This window comes from Mytilus edulis, chromosome 11, assembly GCF_963676685.1.
Source record: "Mytilus edulis chromosome 11, xbMytEdul2.2, whole genome shotgun sequence".
NCBI lineage: Eukaryota > Metazoa > Mollusca > Bivalvia > Mytilida > Mytilidae > Mytilus > Mytilus edulis.
In genome coordinates this window covers 55,009,661-55,030,188 of record NC_092354.1, presented here as the reverse complement: position 1 = coordinate 55,030,188, position 20,528 = coordinate 55,009,661, and the positions used below count along the sequence as shown (strand labels likewise).

At 32.5% G+C, this 20,528-nt stretch overlaps 3 protein-coding genes across 3 annotated transcripts in view; 1 reads left to right on the top strand and 2 right to left on the bottom strand.

Moving 5' to 3' along the window:
* The window catches only part of LOC139495836 (cell adhesion molecule Dscam1-like), a 140,423-nt gene extending 138,190 nt beyond the window's left edge, over positions 1-2,233 (top strand). The window contains exon 16 of the mRNA XM_071284222.1: positions 245-2,233. Coding sequence (XP_071140323.1) covers positions 245-321 — 77 coding nt within the window. The 3' untranslated portion in view covers positions 322-2,233. The remainder of the gene's footprint in view (positions 1-244) is intronic.
* Positions 2,234-10,163: 7,930 nt separating this feature from the next.
* On the bottom strand, positions 10,164-12,637 carry LOC139494388 (putative nuclease HARBI1). The gene is made up of 3 exons (XM_071282552.1): positions 12,367-12,637; positions 11,127-11,413; positions 10,164-10,358 (listed from the first exon to the last, which is right to left on the bottom strand). The coding sequence occupies exons 1-3, from the start codon at positions 12,635-12,637 to the stop codon at positions 10,164-10,166; spliced, it is 753 nt and encodes a 250-aa protein (XP_071138653.1).
* Positions 12,638-15,092: 2,455 nt separating this feature from the next.
* On the bottom strand, positions 15,093-18,385 carry LOC139494387 (macrophage scavenger receptor types I and II-like). Its single transcript, XM_071282551.1, has 4 exons — positions 18,364-18,385; positions 16,083-16,233; positions 15,372-15,544; positions 15,093-15,112 (listed from the first exon to the last, which is right to left on the bottom strand). The coding sequence occupies exons 1-4, from the start codon at positions 18,383-18,385 to the stop codon at positions 15,093-15,095; spliced, it is 366 nt and encodes a 121-aa protein (XP_071138652.1).
* Between the last annotated feature and the right edge of the window lie 2,143 nt (positions 18,386-20,528).

Sequence of the window (20,528 nt, the reverse complement as noted above, 5' to 3'; positions counted from 1 at the left end):
AAGACACCTTTTTGTGGATTTTATGTCCTTTCTTTATAAATGTTGATCTGTTATGACTGAATTCAATCGGCAATATTTCAGAAAATAAAAGAGATATTAAGTGCCTCATTTTAGTCAATGTTCAGTTATAGATCAACGACCCAAAGCTGTATACAAGATTTGACAAAAAACTGTGACATAACTTATTTATTATATCTACAGTATTATTTACCTTCAATGCGTATTCGACCTTTCTTTATTTTAGAATTCGTCATGTATGTGCAGGCCCGTAGCCAGGATTTTCCAAAGGGGGGTTCGTTTGACTCACAAACTCGACTTTAACAGTCACAATTCGAACAGAACATCGACTTTAACAGTGCTTATTAGTTTTCAAGGGGGGGGGGGGGGGTTCGTCCGAACCCCTCGAACCCCCCCCCCCCTGGCTACGGGTATGATGTGCCATGTGTTCGATCGAGTTATTCGACAGAACTATAAAATGTTTGGAACAATTTATACAGGCTTTCATATTAAACGATGTTAAATCATAGTAACCTCATATCCTGAATTAAGAATGTATTATTTATTCGGATACATTTAGGTTTTGTTGATGTTAAATAATAAAATGGTCACCGACTTCGTGTTTTTGCTATTCATGTTCAAAGCAGTGTTCTTGATGATAAAAGTACATCAAAAGGTAGATCAAAGCGTTACGTCATCGCATTTTTAACGGTTTTTTTTTTAATGTTTTGACGTTTATTTAATACCAAATAGGTTACAAATTGGTCAATACACCAAAGTCGGTGACCCTTTCATCAGTTGATGTCATTAAAAGGGAAATTCATATTTCAGCAACAAATAAAATGTTATAAGAAAAAAACTTTGTTCCTCTATTAGAAAATTGATATTTTTTAGACAAGTTTTAAAATGTTCGTTGAATGTATGTATTTTCTTTTAAATAGATCGAATTCTATTGGCACTGCTTGGGGAAGTATCATGCCCGATGTATCACAATCCCTTTAGTTATCATTTCGTTTTTGAGATTATTTTATAACGTCATTTAATAAATTTACTGTTTTTGCAAAAGAATTAATTGTCAGAAATATTAAGTAATTGTAATCCAAGGCCTTAATTACCATAGTCGTATTTTGTTTTGTTTTGTTTTGGAATTTTGGAATTTTGTGTCTTCATTGCTCTTCAACTTTTTATTTATTTGACTTTATAACTTTTTTTTATCTGCGCGTCACTGATGAGTTCTTATGTAGACTACCACTTCCACTTGCATTTTTGTCCATCTGATGAGTTAAACCTTTGTCAACTATTTTTTTTTGTTTTACTTTGTCATTTCTGGGCTTTTGGAGGTCAAGCTGTGTTGTACAGATAAAATGAATTACATCAGTTAAAAGTTGTCTGATTGAGAGTGAAAAAATCTTTGTATTGTGCTACCTTAAATGAGAACACTAAAATGACTACAACATTCTGCAGAAACAAAATTATCCAATATATTATGTCTACATAATATATTTATAAGCCTTATATTGGGATTATCTTTTTCTTTGTTTTATTTCTTCATGAATATATGAATACTTACAGAAGATATAACCAGATATTGAAAGGTACAATTGCGCAGGTATACAAAACACTTGTCAGGATAGATCTAAATGCTTTATATTCGATCTTTGTGTGATATTTTACAAGACAGATCTGTATTTACAAGCTAACATATTATTCCTCAGATGTTTCTTACTTTGAAAATGATCCTTTGGCGGTGGTCAATTTGTTTTTTGTATGCCTAACTTAAACTGGCTCATCGTTGTTGATTTTTACAATACCGTGTGCTAATTGTGTATATGTATATTTATAGTTATATTTTCAATCATAAGTAATATAAATTTCCTATACATCGTGCATTTTGGTTTTCATAAGTTAGTTATGGTTTCAAGTGATTGTTACTATGATACGATCATGTTTATTTTTTATTTTATTATTGCTTTTTGTTATTTGTTTTTCTTTGGTTTTAATTTTTATTTTTAATTCCAGATATGCTTATGTTTTAATTTATTGTCACTGCTGTAATTAATTGTCATGGACAGTTACAGATAGAAACACTATTCCTACGCAAAAAATCATAGTAAATTACTAAAAATATTGTTTATAAGGATTGTTTATAAATTTTCTGTGTATTTCTACTAACCTACCATGTCATGAGTTTGATTTATTTATTACCTTAGTCTGATCTATAAAAGTGTAAGTCATATATATATAGTCATTTAGTTATTTTCAGACATATCTACTGATTTCTATTCAGTTCCTTTCAGAAATTTTGTAGTCTTTAAAGTACTGTAGACATATCAGTACGCTGTTGATGCATACAGATAAAACAAAAACTCTAGAACAGTCGGAACATAGACTGAACATATATCAATTGACTTCAAGCGAAAGAAAAACAAAAGAAAATATTTTTGTTTTTAAAGTAAGCCAATGTTGATATGAAACGGCCATTCTAATGCAACAACGTTTGTAACGTTCATTTTGATTGGATAACGTCACTTTCTTACATGGCATCAATTGACAATTGATGCTATGGGACGTACGCGCAAGCGCAGACGGTATATGACAGATTGTAAATACATGTTTTAACGTTGTTTTCTGTCAGTTTCATTAGAATGGAGATAACAATATTGTATTTTAAGCTCCGACGGCATCAATTTGGGATTTGATGGTCGCAAATACCCGTTTACTGTCTCCGCTAACGCGTCGCCAGTAAACTTAATTTGCGACCATCAAATCCCCAATTGATGCCGTCGGAGCGTAAAATACAATACAGTTATCTCCTAATTATGACGGAATAGTTAATATTTTAGTTTTGAAGAGCTCTTAAGTTTATTGTGGCCGTTTCGTATCAACATTGGCTTATTGTTGAAAACAACAATTCATGAAAGACAAACCGCTGTGCAATAGTCATAAATTGATGATCCACGATACAACTTAAACCAAGATTAAAGTAAAAAAAAAAAAAAAAAAAAAGTACTATGAGAAAAAAAAAAAAAAAGGGAAAGTCTATAATCAAAAGACAAAATCAAAAGCTCAAACAAATCAAACTAATGGATAACAATTATCATATTCCTAATTTGGTACAAGCATTTTCTTATTTAGAAAAGAGTGGATTAAACCTTATAGCTAAATGTATCTCAACATCTCAGGGCTAGGACAGTCCATTATATTGACAACAATATGCAAACAGTACAAACATACTGAAAAACCCTATCACAGTAACACAATGACAGGATGTATAAGACAGAGCCATGTACAATGCATCTAAGAAAGAAGGCTTTACTTAGTTTAAAAAATCATTAATCCATTTGTGATTAAATTGATAAATTATGTTTAAACTAACAAAGAAACACGAATGGCATTTACGTAAAGCACATTTAGTTAGCAAATATAATACAAAAATATAACCAAATCACAATAACAGAATGCCGGGATGTTTAAGTATAGAGCCACGTCAGATGGATATGGCACTGGTATCACATCTTATTATATCTTACTTAAAACAGACTAAACAGTAAAACTATTATTCATAATGACAAATTAAAGAATACTATATCACGTTATAAAGATGATAAACAACGTCAGTCAAGAATCATCGTCTATCACTTGTGAAATTGATACGGCATATTTATCAACAAAGTCTTGGTACCTTCCGGTGAACTTTTCTTTAGAAAAAAAAGCATGATGTTCTTTGACATAACCTAAGTTAATCAACTTTGTACTCAAACACTCTTGACGTTGAACAGCTGCAAGATCTTTTGCATATAAGTTGGGAAATACATATCCCATATGCATATGAAATTGATATATTGCTACTGAGGTGGAGGAACTACTAATTTTTAAATTAAAATCGTCTATAAGAGAAAAACATATTATAATTAACAGAAAAACATCAAAACTAGAAACAAACCCCCTGAACTGCAGCAAAAACTGACGCCAACATACAAAGGATACAGGACCCTTTAAGAAAATAATGGTTAGTTAAACCTGGCTTCATTGCTAGCCAAACCTCCCTCTTATATAACAACGTCAAAAATGTCGCTATGATTAATACAATATTATGTGACAGGATAACAATAAAAAGCATTTAGGACAAAAAAAAAATACATATACAAACAATATAGGTGGAGTGTTGAGATCTCATAAACATGTTTAACCCCGCTGTATTTTTGCGCCTGTCCCAAGTCATGAGCCTCTGGCCTTTGTTAGTCTTGTATTATTTTTAATTTTAGTTTCTTGTGTACAAATTGGATTTAAGTATGGCGTTCATTATCACTGAACTAGTATATATTTGTTTAGGGGTGTTGGTGACCTTCTGCTGTTGTCTTTTCTATAGTCTGGTTGTTGTCTCTTTGACATATTCCCCATTTCCATTCACAGTTTAATATAATAGTATAAAACAACATGCAAACCAGAAAACTAATAACACTGCTTTAAAATCTGATGACGTTTTATCATTTCTAAATATTCAGACGGGATTTATACTTCCATGGATTATAGACATTACATTATAATATATTCACCTCTAGTTGAATACAAAACACAAAAATACCGAACACCGAGGAAAATTCAAGTCTCCAATCAAATTGCTTAATCAAAAGCTCAAACGCATCAAACGAATGTAAAACAACCGTCATATTCAGTCCGTGTAAATTTGTATATTTGCGTCCATACGTTTTCGTTGTGATATAACAAAAACAAAAAATGAAAAACAAAACTGTTATAGTTTTTCGTTTTAGATTTTTCAAAATCCAAAATGGAAAACGATAGTGTCTTCTTTTTTAATTTCAACAAACAAAAAAGAAATTTACATTTGCATCCAATTTCTGTATTTGGTTCTAGTTTTAATTTTCGTTTTACGTTTTACCTTTAGGACTGCCATTGATAAACCCCGGGTGTATTTCCAACTTAATGTAGACAAAATATACCACCTAACTTATGATTTGAACTAAGGTGATAATTGAATCAAATAAAATTGAGGATGGAAATGGGGAATGTGTCAAAGAGACAACAACCCGAATAAATAGCAGCCGGGGGCCACAAATGAGTTCAATGCAGCGAGAAAATCCTGCTCCGGATGCGTGCTTAGTTGGCTCCTAAACAAAAGTGTATACTAGTTTACTGAGAATTGACGTCATACTTAACTTCGAAATACATCAAAGAAACATAAATTAAAAATCATACAAGACTAACAAAGACAAGAGGCCCCTGACTTGTGACAAGCGAAAAAAAATGCGACGGGGTTAAACATGTTTTTGGAGATCTCAACCCTTCTCTTTTACCTCTGGTCAATATAGAAAAAACAGACACACAACAATACACACAGTAAAACTCAGTTTGGAAGAAATCCGAGTCCTATGTTAGAATAGGAAACAAAAGAAATTAAACAAAATGCAATTGATACATTTACATAAATTAACGAAGGACTACTAGTAGTTACTGACATGCAAGCTCCAAAGCTCAATTTTACCGATTAAAAGATAATGTGTTCCTCATATGAATATCAAGCACATTCCCTCCGGTTAGGGGTTTAGTATTATACAATCAAAAATATATGAGAAGAACAGAACCCGTGTCATGCCAACAATTGGTTTTAGAATAAAACGTTGTTACATACACGAGCGAATGGTTCAAGTTGAGATATACAAAGACCATGTTCACCTTCATTCCGAATAGCCTCTTATTATACAACTTACATATTGTATCTATTTTTACTTGTTCTCGCAGTTAATATGCATGTCACTGGACGTTAAGCAACCATCACACAATCAATCAATCAATCAATCAATTCAAAACATTATATTTGCATGTATTTCGGAATTTTCCGAGGTAAATTGTCATGCCTTCACAAGACTTTCTAGGCTAAAAATGATAGAGTTATTTTCAAGATGATTTAGTATGCTTTGATTACTATATCAAAAAATAGTTCTTTAAAATTTTTAATTGACATCAGATTGTGTTAAGATAACGTGTTTTCTATGACAAGTGCGAATTACTGAAAATGTCTTGAAATGTTGTCTGTTAACCTGGTTTATATGATTTGACACCGCCACAAATGTTATGTGCCAGGGACGTTATAATCTGTCTTCTTAATTTCCTTCCTCCGGTTGCTGTAAAGGTCCTGTCTTTAGCAAAACAAAATAATGCACATCATATAAAGAATACACAACTATAAGACCATCAAAATAAAAGTAAGAATGCCAAACCGTAGTCTTTTTCTTTGCATTCAGTACTGCGGGAATAGTAAAAATATTAAATCCGCGTAGGATAACAGTATGTCTTCCTGCGAACTAAAACATCTCGAACTAGGACATGCGGATAAGAGTGTCTGATCCAAAGTGGGGTAAATAACTTATTTTGAAATGACATGTTCTCGTCCTAAATATGCATTTGATTTGCTACTTGACATTAAAAAAGTCATCCATCATTACTATCTCAGGTACAAACCTTGTATAAAAGAGTGATTTTGCTGTCGTATAATGGTATTGCGTTTTTCGTTTGTAAAAAACATTTATTGAATCACGACAACACTCAGGGGTCTGTTGTTCAACTTGTCGTTATTTTAACGATTGATTAAATTTAACGAGTCATTAAACCTTAAACGAGTCGTTACACAACGAGTTTATTTTCTGTTGTTCAACAATATTTAACGTGTCGATTAAATAATTAATGAATTAAAATTTAATCAACTGATTAATCAATGCGTTAAAATTTGATCAACTGATTAATCAAGTCAATAAATAAAACCTACCAATCATGCATTGTTCTGGAGCATCATGTCTGTAAAACAAGAGCTGAATCTGCTGAACCGAATCCAAGCAAACTAAAAAGACTGAAAAAGACCAACTTTACTGTGGGAGAAGTATACCTCATCCAACAACTTGTGGAAAAACACTCCAGTATCATTAATGGAAAATTAACAAATACAGTAACCAACCAGTTAAAAAAAAGGTTTGGGATGACATAGCCATGAAGGTGAATTCGCTTGGAGTTGTCTTTCATACTGCTACAGAAGTAAGAAAAAATTGGAGGAATACCACAAGAGTGGCCAAGGCTGTTTACACAACTCACAGAAGTGAAGTCTTCAAAACTTGGGGAGGACCAGCTCCAAAGCAACCGAGCTCTGCAGTAGAGAGAGTAATCCACCTGACAAAGGACACCACCAGCTTCAGAGGTATTCATGGTGGACTTGAAACCGAATCATTCCATACAAGTAAGTAAATAATATTTAGCACTTTGAAATATATCCCCAAATGTATTTTCCCCCTTAATTAGAACTTCTCAAGGCTTTACCCTTCTTATCGCACATTGCAAAAAGTAAACTTGATCAGTTTGACTCAACATGTTTTTATTTTCCATATAAAAACAAAACATATTTGGCAAAATTTTGTTTTGAAGGTTCTTTTTATTGTTATTGTTAATTTTCAATGAAGTATACACAGATACATAGTTTCCATTATTCAATTTTGGTAAAAGTGTCGTCTGCTCCGCAGTCACAACAAGTAGGGGAATTCCCAACTGATATCACGTGACTGATAACAATTTATTTTAACCAATATTTTCTATTACTTAAATGATTGCCAATGTGTTTCTTGTTGGTTTGAAGGTTTTCCTCATGATTTACTATTGCAAGATTGTATTTGTTTAAACTGATAACGGTTTTAAAGTGTTATTTCCAACATTAGTTCACAAGTGGCTGCAGGTGTCCGCCAAGTCGTCTTTAAACTGGTATCTGTTGATGGATTAAAAGGAACCACAATAGCTAATTTCGACCGAAAACCAGTCATGATTTATAATATTAAAACACATACGGACTGGTTATCATAAATCCGAAATAAAGTTGATCTATTTGTTGTTGGAGACTGAACCTAGACAGGAACACATATTAATTTATAGCTGAGACCCTTGATAATCTACACAGGGTTGAACTAGAGTCTTTTTTAGTCTTGTCCAATATTTTTTAACTTGTAATTTAATGTACATTGTATTTGAATTTAATTGAATGATTTCCATTGCCCCCCTTTAATAAATAAAATACCCAAACACAGTATCAACGAATCAATTTTCTCTCATTTATTACAGATCAACCAACTAACAATGCCACATTGCCAGAAGAAGATGCCAGCCAGGATCTCTATGAATCAGCAGCATCACTGATTAGTGACAGTCCACCCCCGCCCAGTCCACAAAGTCCGTCTCTGCTTACAGGATATGACCCTATCCTGACACAAACAGTTGTTCCACATGTTCCAGAACAAACAAACAAATCAGAAAAGTAGAAGTAAGTTGTAAATGTAAAAAAGAAGATGTAGTATGATTGCCAATGAGACAACTCCCAACAAGAGACCAAAATGACAAAGAAATTAACAACTAAAGGTAACAGTAAGCCATCTTCAACAAAAACGATTTTGAGTTCATAAGTAGAATGAATATTTTCCCGATATTTTAGATTTTTTAAAAATATTTTTTTACCGTACTATGGGGATGTATACAAGAACTCTTTAAAAATGTGTTGTGGAAACAGGTTCCGCTAGATTATTTGATCAACACTTTTTTCTCCATACAATGTATAAAATTAAATTTGTCAATGGATGTTTATATTTCAAACAATGAACCTCAAAGTGAGATTTTGCTATTAAACGGTTATTCATGACAATGCAGTCATATTAATATCACTAAATCTGACAATCTTTCAAATTTAAAACTAAAAAGATTGACAAATTCTGCTAAAGGTAGAACAATATGTTATAGTGATTTATATAGTGATATATTTCCTTATAATAACTTTAAATGTATTCAAGTTTTAGTCATGTCAGCACCTTTAGAAATAAGTGTGGGAGGGGGGGGAGTCCAATACTTTTTTGTTGGGTTTCTGTTCTGTTGGAAAAGGGGAATATTTTAGAGGCATATTTTTTTTTGGGGGGGGGAGGGCCCCGCTTCTGTGGGAAAAATTTGGATGGTAATTTAGAGAATTACTAAAACATGACTGGAGTGGGCCCCCTTTTGTGAAAATTTCTGGATCCACCAAGTAAATAAGGGCTAAGATTCTGTATGTAGTGTTCATTTAATTTACGGCGAGACTTTTCTGATGTGAAAATGAGTCTCAGACTGCGCTTCTTAGTATACAAGTAATTGGAACTTTTTTTACCTTTTCATATATTTCTGACAGGCCCCACCTATTCACATATTTCAAGCCGGAAAACGTGACATATTCTGACTGGCACGTCCAATAAATTTGTATATATACAGATGTAGTAAGTTGACCCGGAGTTGTGAGTAGCTATTTGATTGAACTATGCCTTTGAATCGATCAATAAAAAGAGTTGTAAAATTATTCGATCTTTTACAGAATTCATTTTTTTCATTATTTGTAAGACAGTGAGAACACCTTTGAAAAAAGGTAACAGTGCAGGATATATACGACATGCAGTATCGTGCACTGCAAGGTAAAATAGAGATTCAAGAGAAGCATAAAATTCAAATGGTCCTAGAAAAGAACAAACTGGAACTTCAAATTGAGCTCTTACAGAAGTTAGTGGGTGGCAATTCAGAACCGCTTACACTTTCCCAGGCACTTGCCTCTATGTATTAAATGTATTAAATTTATTTTTATATTGTTGATTTGTATTTCAGAAATTACTATGAGGCCAACAAATTCATTTTGTGTGCACACTCCTATGTAAAAGAAAATAGACCAGTAATTACAATTTAGCCACACCTAATGCAACTCCATCATTCAAAGAATAATAAGTGATACATGAATCAAAAAGTTTTTAATGATCTTGGCTAGCTATACAGTCCTTGCACTGTCGGCCATGGCTTGTGCCTTTTTTTGGGGCATTTAAATAATTTATTTTTTTCCATATGGTAATTGATATAATTAATTGGCAATCATACCACATATTCTTATTCTTATACTGAAGTACAGTTGCCTGGCTACTGGGTTTTTGATTTCATAGGCGACTAACTGCTCATCATTTACTATACCAATATTGAAGCCGAAAATGCACACTTCCTCTCTCAACAGATTGTCAAAGTGATCATATAAAGATCTGTTACTATTTTCAAATTTCCTCCTTTTTTTAATGAAAGACAATGTATGAAAATATGGAAAAATAAAAACATGCAATTTATTAGGCAAAAAAAGTGGTAGCAAAATGGTCCCGTGTGCCTTTTCCGTCCTGTGAACCATTATAGGGTGGCATCTGAGGTTGATTGTCAATCAATTGTTCTTCTTCAACTTCAGGTTCATTCCTCATTATGGCAATTTTGTGCAGAATACCACAAGCAATGATGATTCGGCAAGCTTTATCAGGTTTCATTCGGATCTGGAATATAATTTAAAAACATTTATTTTAAAGTGTGACAGAAATACTATTTGTATGTAGCATAAATTAACGTTGCTCATGAATAAGTCTGAGATTAAGTAAATCTATTACGAAAACACTATAATTTAATTTAAAAAGGGTCCAAATCAGGCAGGAAGCTCAACAAACAGTCCAACTGATTATGTACTGTTATATTCAGGATTTAATAATGTTACAGTAATGACTAACTTGGAGCAAATACCCCAACATGACTACATAAAGTTACCGAACTAACATTACCAATTTTCCAACTGGATCCCTGTTATCTGTATAATCTGTGTGATGAATTGTGGATCATTGTGTTCTTGTCCTGGCTTGATATTTAACGTGTTTCTAAGGTCAGCTTGATCAGCCCTTTAATATACAACTGATTTTTCAGTTTTTTTACGTAATAAAAATGAGGAGATTTGGTGTGATTGCTAATTTTATAACTAAAATGTATGTATCCTGCAAAGTTGAAATGAAGTGGATGTAAGCAATTATAGGCAACCATACTATGGTCAGCAAAACAAACCCGCGTATAGTAGGCTCTAAAGGCCCCGACAGAGAAGGGGACAATTATGAATACCTTAACCGGAATTAAGAGAAATCGAAAAATGTACTAATGAAAGATTTAGTAGACAGCAGTCCCACAAGAAAAAAAACAACATAACTTTTAAAATATAAGAGCATACACCATGTCAAATATTCATATTACTACTGTGATTATTTGTAAAGAATTAATTGTACCTCTGATCCTAGAATGTGAAAGCGCTTTTTCCATATTCCAAATGTCCTTTCTATTGTTGACCTTGTTGAGCAATGTCTTCTGCTAAACCTTGCTTGACCTCTACCAGCAACTGATTGTCTGTATGGTGTCAGCAAAAACTGTCTGCAGGGATAGCCACTGTCTCCTAACAATACACCTTGTCCAATTCCTTGATATCCCTCAAGAGCTTGTCCTAAGGCTGAGGTTCTGAAAACATGAGAATCATGTGCTGAGCTTGGCCATATAGCACTGATGTTGGTGAATTTACCTTTTAACAAAAATATGATAATTAAAAAAAGGAAAAAAGTAATTCCATAATTCATTTGTCAAGGCAAAGCAAATCAATAATTGTGAATAAGTATGGTGACCCATAGCTGTTTATTTCTGTGTCATTTAAATTCTTGTGGAGAGTTGTCCCATTAACAATCATTACCACACCTTCGTTTATGTGCATGCATATAGTTTGTCCATTATAGTTCGAGTCATTAAAATATTGGTCGAATTGTAAGCGACAATGTGATGAAAACAAAATATGTATAGTATAAACAATTCAGATAAACAATACATCGGGATCGAAGTTATATGCTCCCTTAACATTTAAAAAAAAATGTATTGAACAATGACTGGCTTATTAAAGGATTGGTCACTATTTCCCAACCGAAAAGAATGGGGGGAGTCGAACTTGATATTTGGATGACAGATTGGACACTTATTTTGTTTTGTGTTTTTTTGTATGTTTTTTTTTGGGGGGGAGGGGTCTTCTCACAGAAACATTTAGAGGTAGATCCATAATGTCTTCAAACTACATGAGGCACACTATTTGTGAGCGTTTCAAAGTTTATAAGTCTGACCAAATTCTACTTAAAGCAGATAAGGGCAGGATTGGCAAATCTTTATAACTGTTTTGATCAATAAATTTATGTTTATAAACTCTGAGCAGTTCACTTGATCCAGCATATTTAAAAGTGAAACGGTAAAAACAGAGACACATATGTGTATATATGTCTCTGGTAAAACGCAATGATTCTACGGATCCAATAGAAAGTATATATGACAAGATTGAGTTGTCTTTTTTTTTTATCGATTTTCAAATTAGCTGAAAACCAGTTCAACAGAAAACCAGCCATGTATATGTTCAAGGACGATTGCAGATGTCAAGAAAAAGGTCGCACACAAAGCATGTTGTAAACGTAAAATAGGTATAATACAGTTTTAAATTACCTTCATTGTCATAAATGGCTTGTACGTTGATGCTGTGGAACCCCTTTCGGTTAACAAATGCTGGTTCATCAATGCTAGGCCCAGTAATTCCTATGTGAGTCCAATCAATGCACCCAACCACGTTTGGAAAACCAGCCTTTTCATAAAACCCAGCCCTTACCACGTTCTTCCACTGATTATTTGGCCACGATATGAAATCATCCTTCCTGGCAACTAATGAATCCGTCACACGGTCAATCACCCGAGACACAGTTGATTTGTCAAATCCCATCGTGTCCCCAACTACTTGCAAGTGTGATCCACTTCCATAAAACCTCAAGGCAATCATAACCTGTTGTTCCACTGAAAGGGCTGTCTCATTGTGTGTCCCACGCTACAGATTCCCTCTCATTAAATCTGACAGGTACCCAATGGTCTTTCTGCCAATTATATATCTCTGCCTTAGCTCCTCATCAGAAAATTTCCTTTCTAGAGGGTTAAAACCGCGAACATGTCGCTCTCTTCTTACAACAGGTGGTTGAAACAAAACATTGACAGCCATCTTAGATTGAGGTTAATCAACTGATAAAAATTTAATCAACCTCAATGAGGTCGATTAAATATAACGACACTTTGACAATTTTAAACGACTTATTAAATTTAACGACAAGTTGAACAACATGATAATGTACTGATTAAATTTAACGCAGTGATTAGTAAAATTCAACAACTCGTTTAATTTAACGACAAGTTGAACAACAGACCCCAGATATTGTTCAGAAAGGGTCTAAATTCTGTCGTTTCATGCCGAGTAATGTCTATAATGTCCAGTTCTCAAACCGATTCTTATCCGATTTATCTCTTTCGCATGATACAAAATGACACAATCTGTCCGGCAGCGTCCCCATTCTACCAAAAATGACCCGACAGAGATCAGGCGTTGGATTGACGCGGACGGAAGATATTCGTTAAAAAGTTGTCGCCTTTTCTGGATGATAAGATACTGTTGGAACTATGTATTTGTACAAGAACTAAGTTCATTTAAAAGTCGAAACTTATATTTTGAAAGTCATTATTTTAACCTCTCTGTGTCTTCAGTATTTTGTTCTATCACGATTTAATAAATACGAATAACAATCAATTAATCAACCATCAACTGTATTTCACCAAAAGGGATCTATGGAAAATGCACGTGTTTTTTCTTTGAAGAAAAGACCATGTATTATTTTCTTGCGTAAGTGTGACTATAGTTTGTATTTGAAAGTATTATCTAAAATAAAGTTTGCATCACGTTTTCGTATTGGTATTGACACATGTAGCAAATGAATCAATCCTCTATCAGTGACTAAACAGCGACAATGAGCAAAATATATACTGTAAACTGTTAAAGCCGCAAAAACACAATTAAATGTAAAACAATTAAAAAAAAAAGAATGGCTTAATAAAGTAAACTCCAAACATACTGAGAAAAAAATAAACAAAAAATAAACTTTAATACATCTAAAAAAAATATTGCACACATAAATAATATCGGATAGAACTCGCAATGTCAGGATACTACTTCAAATTTGCTAAACACAACGAATAAAAAACATGAATTTAATACTAAATTTAAATCATTTCTCGTTGTGTTTCTTTGTTACAAAATGTTAATCATAGAGTGACTCAAATTATAATATATAATGACTGCTGTACCTATTTATTTTAATCTATTATTTCTGTTTATTTGGTTCACACATCGGGGTCAATATAATAGAATTTTATGCAACTGTAATACAAGTTAGAGGCTAGGCGAGCTATAAAATCAAGTTTAATCCACCTTTTTCCAACATGAGAAAATACTTGGGAAAATGTATAGGAATATGAAAGTTTTTATCCATTCGTTAGAGATTTTAATTTTGCCGTTTTCGTTTTGAATTTTCCACGGAATTCGGTATTTTTGTTATTTTACTCTTTTTCATATCCAACATCCATTGAAGTAGCTTATTTCGACATTTTTATTGCTGTCATAATTAAAAACAAATTGTAAACTATATAATTCAATGACTCGTTATTGATAGTATTGGCACACATACAATTTATTGTTGCCTATTGTGTAAAAGAGCTTTAAAGACATCACAGGAATAAAGCCATATGAAAAAACGACCAAAAGACAAACAACAGTATATCCATCACAACATAGATAACTGAAAGCTGCTTTTGTTTATTTGGTGATTTTTCTTTTTTTTCTACCAGGTCATTTTCTGCTTGCTTTCGACTTGATTCAACAACTGATTGGTATCTTTTGCATTTTTGTTTAGACTGATGCTTTCATTTTAAGTTAATATATTGAAATACAGTTTAATAGCAGTCAACCTCAATGTTAAGCAGGTCCTTCTTTGAACTAAAAATTTGCTTTTGAAAGGCCTAGATTAACAAATCTATTTTGAATGACTAGAGGATTAGCAAGTATCTTTTTTGTACTTTGGGTATTTGTTTTTTACTTCTTATTTTTAACCAAACGTGTTTTGATACATGAATTAATCAATCTGATTATAAATGCACTACTCTGTTCCATCTAAGACTTATTAATGGTTATTTTCAAGCTACCACTTTTTCACTAATCACAAATCACAGTTTTTCTCCCTTGCTTCACACACAAAACCAAGTGTTGGTCCATGCTTGAAAAACATTTACAGATTTGTATTATATTTTTATTGTCTATATTTGCATTTTAAAAAATACTACTTTGATGCAAAAATGTCTCTTCATCCGAATGGATTATCATCTGTAAAAAAAATAAGGAATTTTAGACATATAATTCAGTATGTCTTGTCTAATTAGCAGTTCGCGTTTTGTAGTTATCTACAAGTTTAAGAGTGAAATATTGGTTAAACACTAAGTATTGGCCTTTTTACCTAACAAACATATATTTTAATCATATGATTTTGGAAATCAAATGGTTTTTATGTTTTTACTGATTTTAAACTATTTCAGTTAAAAAATTTAAAATGATACATTTTGTGTTAGATATTAAAAGTTATTACCAGGATATGATACACCCAAATCATACTGATGTCCACAATAGCTGCTAGTTTTGTACCAGCCATTGGATCCACAACTATCGATGTTATCCTCGTGTCCAGCACAGGTCAAACCACTCAATAAAACAGGTCCTGTACCTCGTCCAAAGTAAGCGTTTGGAAACACTTGTACCTTCCTTGAAAATACAAATTTAGCTATCAACCGTTTTTTGTTTACATAAAGTTCTCGGTGTGACTTTTAAGTTTGAATTGTTTGACTTTTTTTTTATTTCGGAGACTTTTATCGTTGACTATGCGGTATGGGCTTTGTTCATTGTTGAAGGTTATACGGTGACCTACAATTGTTAATTTCTGTATCATTTGGTCTCTATTTCATTGGCAATCATTCCACTTCTTTTTTATATTGTAAGAAAAATCATCAAACGTTCACTAATATGCTCCATGCATTTATGTAGGTGATGGATTTCGTTTCCCGTTTTTTCTACAGAATACAATAGTCATGCATATGATACACAAAATCATAAAATTTGCATCAATGTTTGAAATAAGATGAAAATGAGCTTTTTAAGAGACATACTTGTGAAAATAATGTCCTTTGTTGAAATACATTGGATCAATTTAATATTAAATAATGTGTCGTTTATGTCTAATGAACGCGTACATAAACTCTCAAGTATTGTTAGGACGAAGGCAGATAATGTAAAAAAAACTTACTCAGAGGTGGAAATTCTAGCCATTTTGCATATTACTTTTGCATCACGTATATCAAAATCAGTACTATATCCACATATGGTACTCCACTGACCATGAACCTTTAACTCTACACGACCTTCCAATTGTTTAAAACCGCCTACAAGTCTGACTCCTATAAGTTAACCACAGAATTATTCATATATTAAAATGATCATTGAACAGTCTCTGGTAAAGTTTTCATGTATTTGTTATTTGAATTTGCGTTTTCCTGATTATTTAACAATAAATCATGATTCATTTATTTCAAGTAGTTTCACATTATTACAAACCTGTGTAATTTCTCCAGTGCACAATAACATATACATGTGTTACTATCTAATTGAAACTAATATGTCAAAATACAAAATTATAATGTACTCAAGGCAAATAACATTTAATTATTAAAGTATGATAACAGCATTAAATTTAATTGAGTTAAATATTTTTCTGAAATGGTATTTAGCGGGCTGATATGAAAAAAAATATCATATGCTTCGATTATTATCAAATGCCTTTCCATAACGTTATCACACGGCATTCCATAAATACTCGGCACATTCCCGAAAATACACCTCCATGGTACAGGTACGTTTTCAGTGAAAAACATATAATTAAAGTAGGGTACAAAACAATTATGTTTCGAAGCATATGGGATGTTAGCTCTTGTGCTGCTATTGAACCTTGGGCTGATAATACATCTGATATGAAAAATGCCATGTAATAATCTATAATATCAGTGAAAGACACATACCTTGTACGACGTCTGTTCTATTACCGCCTGGAAGAAAATCATTTGACAAACAAAACATGGAAGATGCAAATCAGTGTTTTTTTGTATTTTATGTTTTAGCTCAGACGTATGAGCTTTAATTTTGTAAATGTTTCTGTATGTACTTGTGTTTGGCATTTAGTGACACCTATTAGCATTTTGTTCTCTTTATTGTAATAGAATATTTTAATATTTCTGGAATGCTTTTAATATGATAACTATCACTGTGTATCATTATTATTCGTTGGATACTAGTTTCATAGGTTTCGTTTGTACAGGTGAACCACGAAATAACTTGGTAAATGAAATACAAATGTCTGAGAGGTTGAACATGTTGTACGCAGACTTTGACAAATCACGAAATCCTCGCATTCCACGATATTTGAAGAATGGAAAACGAATATACAAAAACATAAACGGTATAATTTTGTAATAATGTTGTTTTGATAAAAACAGACGGGAACTAATAGCAACAATTGAATAACAATTTCCAGCCTTTGGATGGACACATGTATGTGTCGAAACCACATTGTAGCCTCAATAGATCGGTACAAAGCGCAAATAAAAATAATAAACATAAACCTCTAATAAACGAGTACCCAAAGCTACTGAAAGCTAGTTCAAAGCCAAATACAACTAAAAATCAACTGGCAAACAACGACCAACTTTGTAGTATATATAATATATACAGTTGACATGCCATGATGATACTGAAATGTTCAAAAGTGTTTGGAACACCATAATTTGTCTTTATAAACCTTTGCAAAAGTACTAGTGAAACGTTAATCTGTTTCAACTCGAAGTAATGCAATAAGTTGCTTACCATATACATCAATTAAAATGTAAGAAGATACAGTAACAGTGCCATATAGAAAACTGTCCACCAATAATACATTGATTTAAAAACTACGTAATTTGTTTTATTGTTATTATAAAATATGTTCTTGAGGATGTCTAATTGTCATGTTTTGGAATGTTTGTCAGATATTCGTAATCCTCTGGTATTATCCATTTGAATGCGTAAAAAAAATTTCCACATAAACCCCCATTTTCTTTTTATAAATCTTTTACATGTATAATTATAACTCGTTTGTAAAAGTCTTATAAAATTTTATTTATTTTTCAATAGTATTTGAGAACTTTAACTGGTCAATGATTTACTAGGTAAAACAATAAAGAAAAGAAAAGCCATTTTTATTAATGCATTAATCAGGAAAAAAATTATCTACAATTAGTTATATATTATTACCCTTTTCAATATCAAGACAACATGACAATTCAATGACCAAATAAAACCTTGTTTCTATGGCAAAACATGGCAAAAGAAAACATCCGATAAGAAAAACGATGAACCAGACGAAAATATTCACTTACAAGTATAAAATAAAGTATTAGGTCAAAATATTTTATGAAAAAAACATATAGCTGTTTCACTTTGAAAACAATGTTTACATGCTATCAATCACGGCTTAAGATTAATAGATACCTACTCACCATCAAACCATACTGCTAGCATAATTGGAATCATACAATGGACTAACATTGATTGGAAGTTATAAAGAGTTAATTTTGCGCCTGTCCCAAGTCATGAGCCTCTGGCCTTTGTTCGTCTTGTGTGATTTTAAATTTTAGTTTCTTGTGTATGATTCGGAGTTTAGTATGACGTCCATTATCACTGAACTAGTATACACATTTTTTAAGGGGCCAGCTGAAGGACGCCTCCGGGTACAGGAATATCTCGTTACATTGAAGGCACATTGGTGGCCTCCGGCTGTTGTCTGCTCTATGGTCGGGTTGTTGTGACTTTGACACATTCCCCATTTTCTTTCTCAATTTTTTTAGTATAAAACATTGATACATCTTAAAAAAATGCTTTTTTTTAGACAATTTCATATAAAATCCTTTTGCGTCATTGATTTTATACATTTTTATCAATGAGGATAGTTAGCTATATGTTACGGAAGTCAACATCGATCTCAGTGTAATATTAATCAATGATGAAATGCTGCAATTTATTTGTTTTCTTTGAAAATCTATTCTGCTTTTTTTTTAAACTGGAAAAGTGATGTCTTTGATTAATTCAGATTAAGTAACTTATTTTACCTAAAATTTTGTAGTAATGAGAGGGAACCACTGATGACTGATAATTTACAGTTATCTAGAATAGAAAAAACCCAACATTTTCTCGTCCACGCCTAAGCCAATTGATTACTATATTTGATTGAAAAAAGTATGAAAATTCTGAACGACAAAATGAACTCAAAACTGATATTTGATTAACATTCAGCATAAATACAAAAATTGGTATATACAATCTATGTCAGTTTTAAGATTTTGCGAATGTTTTGTTTCAAATATGCAATCATGTATCAAATAAAATTGATAAATCGATTCAACACTTTTCATCCACACTGACAATAATGAAGCAATGCACATATGTGCGTCGCTTATATCCTTTCACAGTTACAATTGAAGTGCGATAAAAATTTACAAGGTTACATACCTATATCTATATCATTAACGGGAAGCTTAATACAATAATTTATCATAAAAGAGATGATTTTGCATTTCCTATCGTGAATTATCCATTTTTAGACGGTGACGTTCCCTTGTCACCATCTTATGGTGTTTATATATCTCAAAGTGTACGATTCGCTCGTGTATGTAACAACGTATTAGATTTTAGCGAGAGAAATTTATGTATTACTGAAAAATTATTACACCAGGGTTTTCGATATCACAAACTAGTCAAAACATTTACTAAATTTTATCACCGGTATAAGGAAATAATTCGTAAATATAACTCAACATGCAGAAATCTTATACGTTCAGGTATTTCACATCCAATCTTTTATTGAAATATTCTTTACAAAGCACAAAAATGTCAGTATTCACCTCAAAAGCTTACAAAACCTTTAAACATACTTATTAAGAAGGGATATAGTTACGATACTGTTGTCAGGTCATTAAAGATTGCATATTTTGGCTTTAACATAGATTCACTTATATGGTCTTTGCATCGGAACTAAACACATTTATTAAAAAAAAAAACAGTTGTTGGCATGACACGGGTTATGTTCTTCTCATATATTTTATGATAGTATGATACTTAACCTCTAACGGGAGGGATTATGCCTGATATTCATATGATGAAGACATAATCTTTCAATCAGTTTAATTGAGGTCTGGAGCTGACATGTCAGTTAACTACTAGCAGTCTGTTGTTATTTATGTATTATAGTCATTTTATTTATTTTCTTTTGTTACATCTTCTGACATCGGACTCGGACTTCTCTTGAACTGAATTTTAATGTGCGTATTGTTATGCGTTTACTTTTCTACATTGCCTAGAGGCATAGGGGGAGGGTTGAGATCTCATAAAGATTTTAAACCCCGCCGCAATTTTGCGCCTGTCCCAAGTAAGGAGCCTCTGGCCTTTGTTAGTCTTGCTTTATTTTTAATTTTAGTTTCTTGTGTATAATTCGGAGTATTGTATGACATTATTATCACTGTACTATTATACATGTTTTTAGGGGGCCGGCTGAAGGACACCAACGGGTGCGGGAGTTTCTCGCTTCTTTGAAGACCCATAAGTGGCCTTCTGCTGTTGTTTTCTCTATGGTCGGGTTGTTGTCGCTTTGACACATTCCCCATATCCT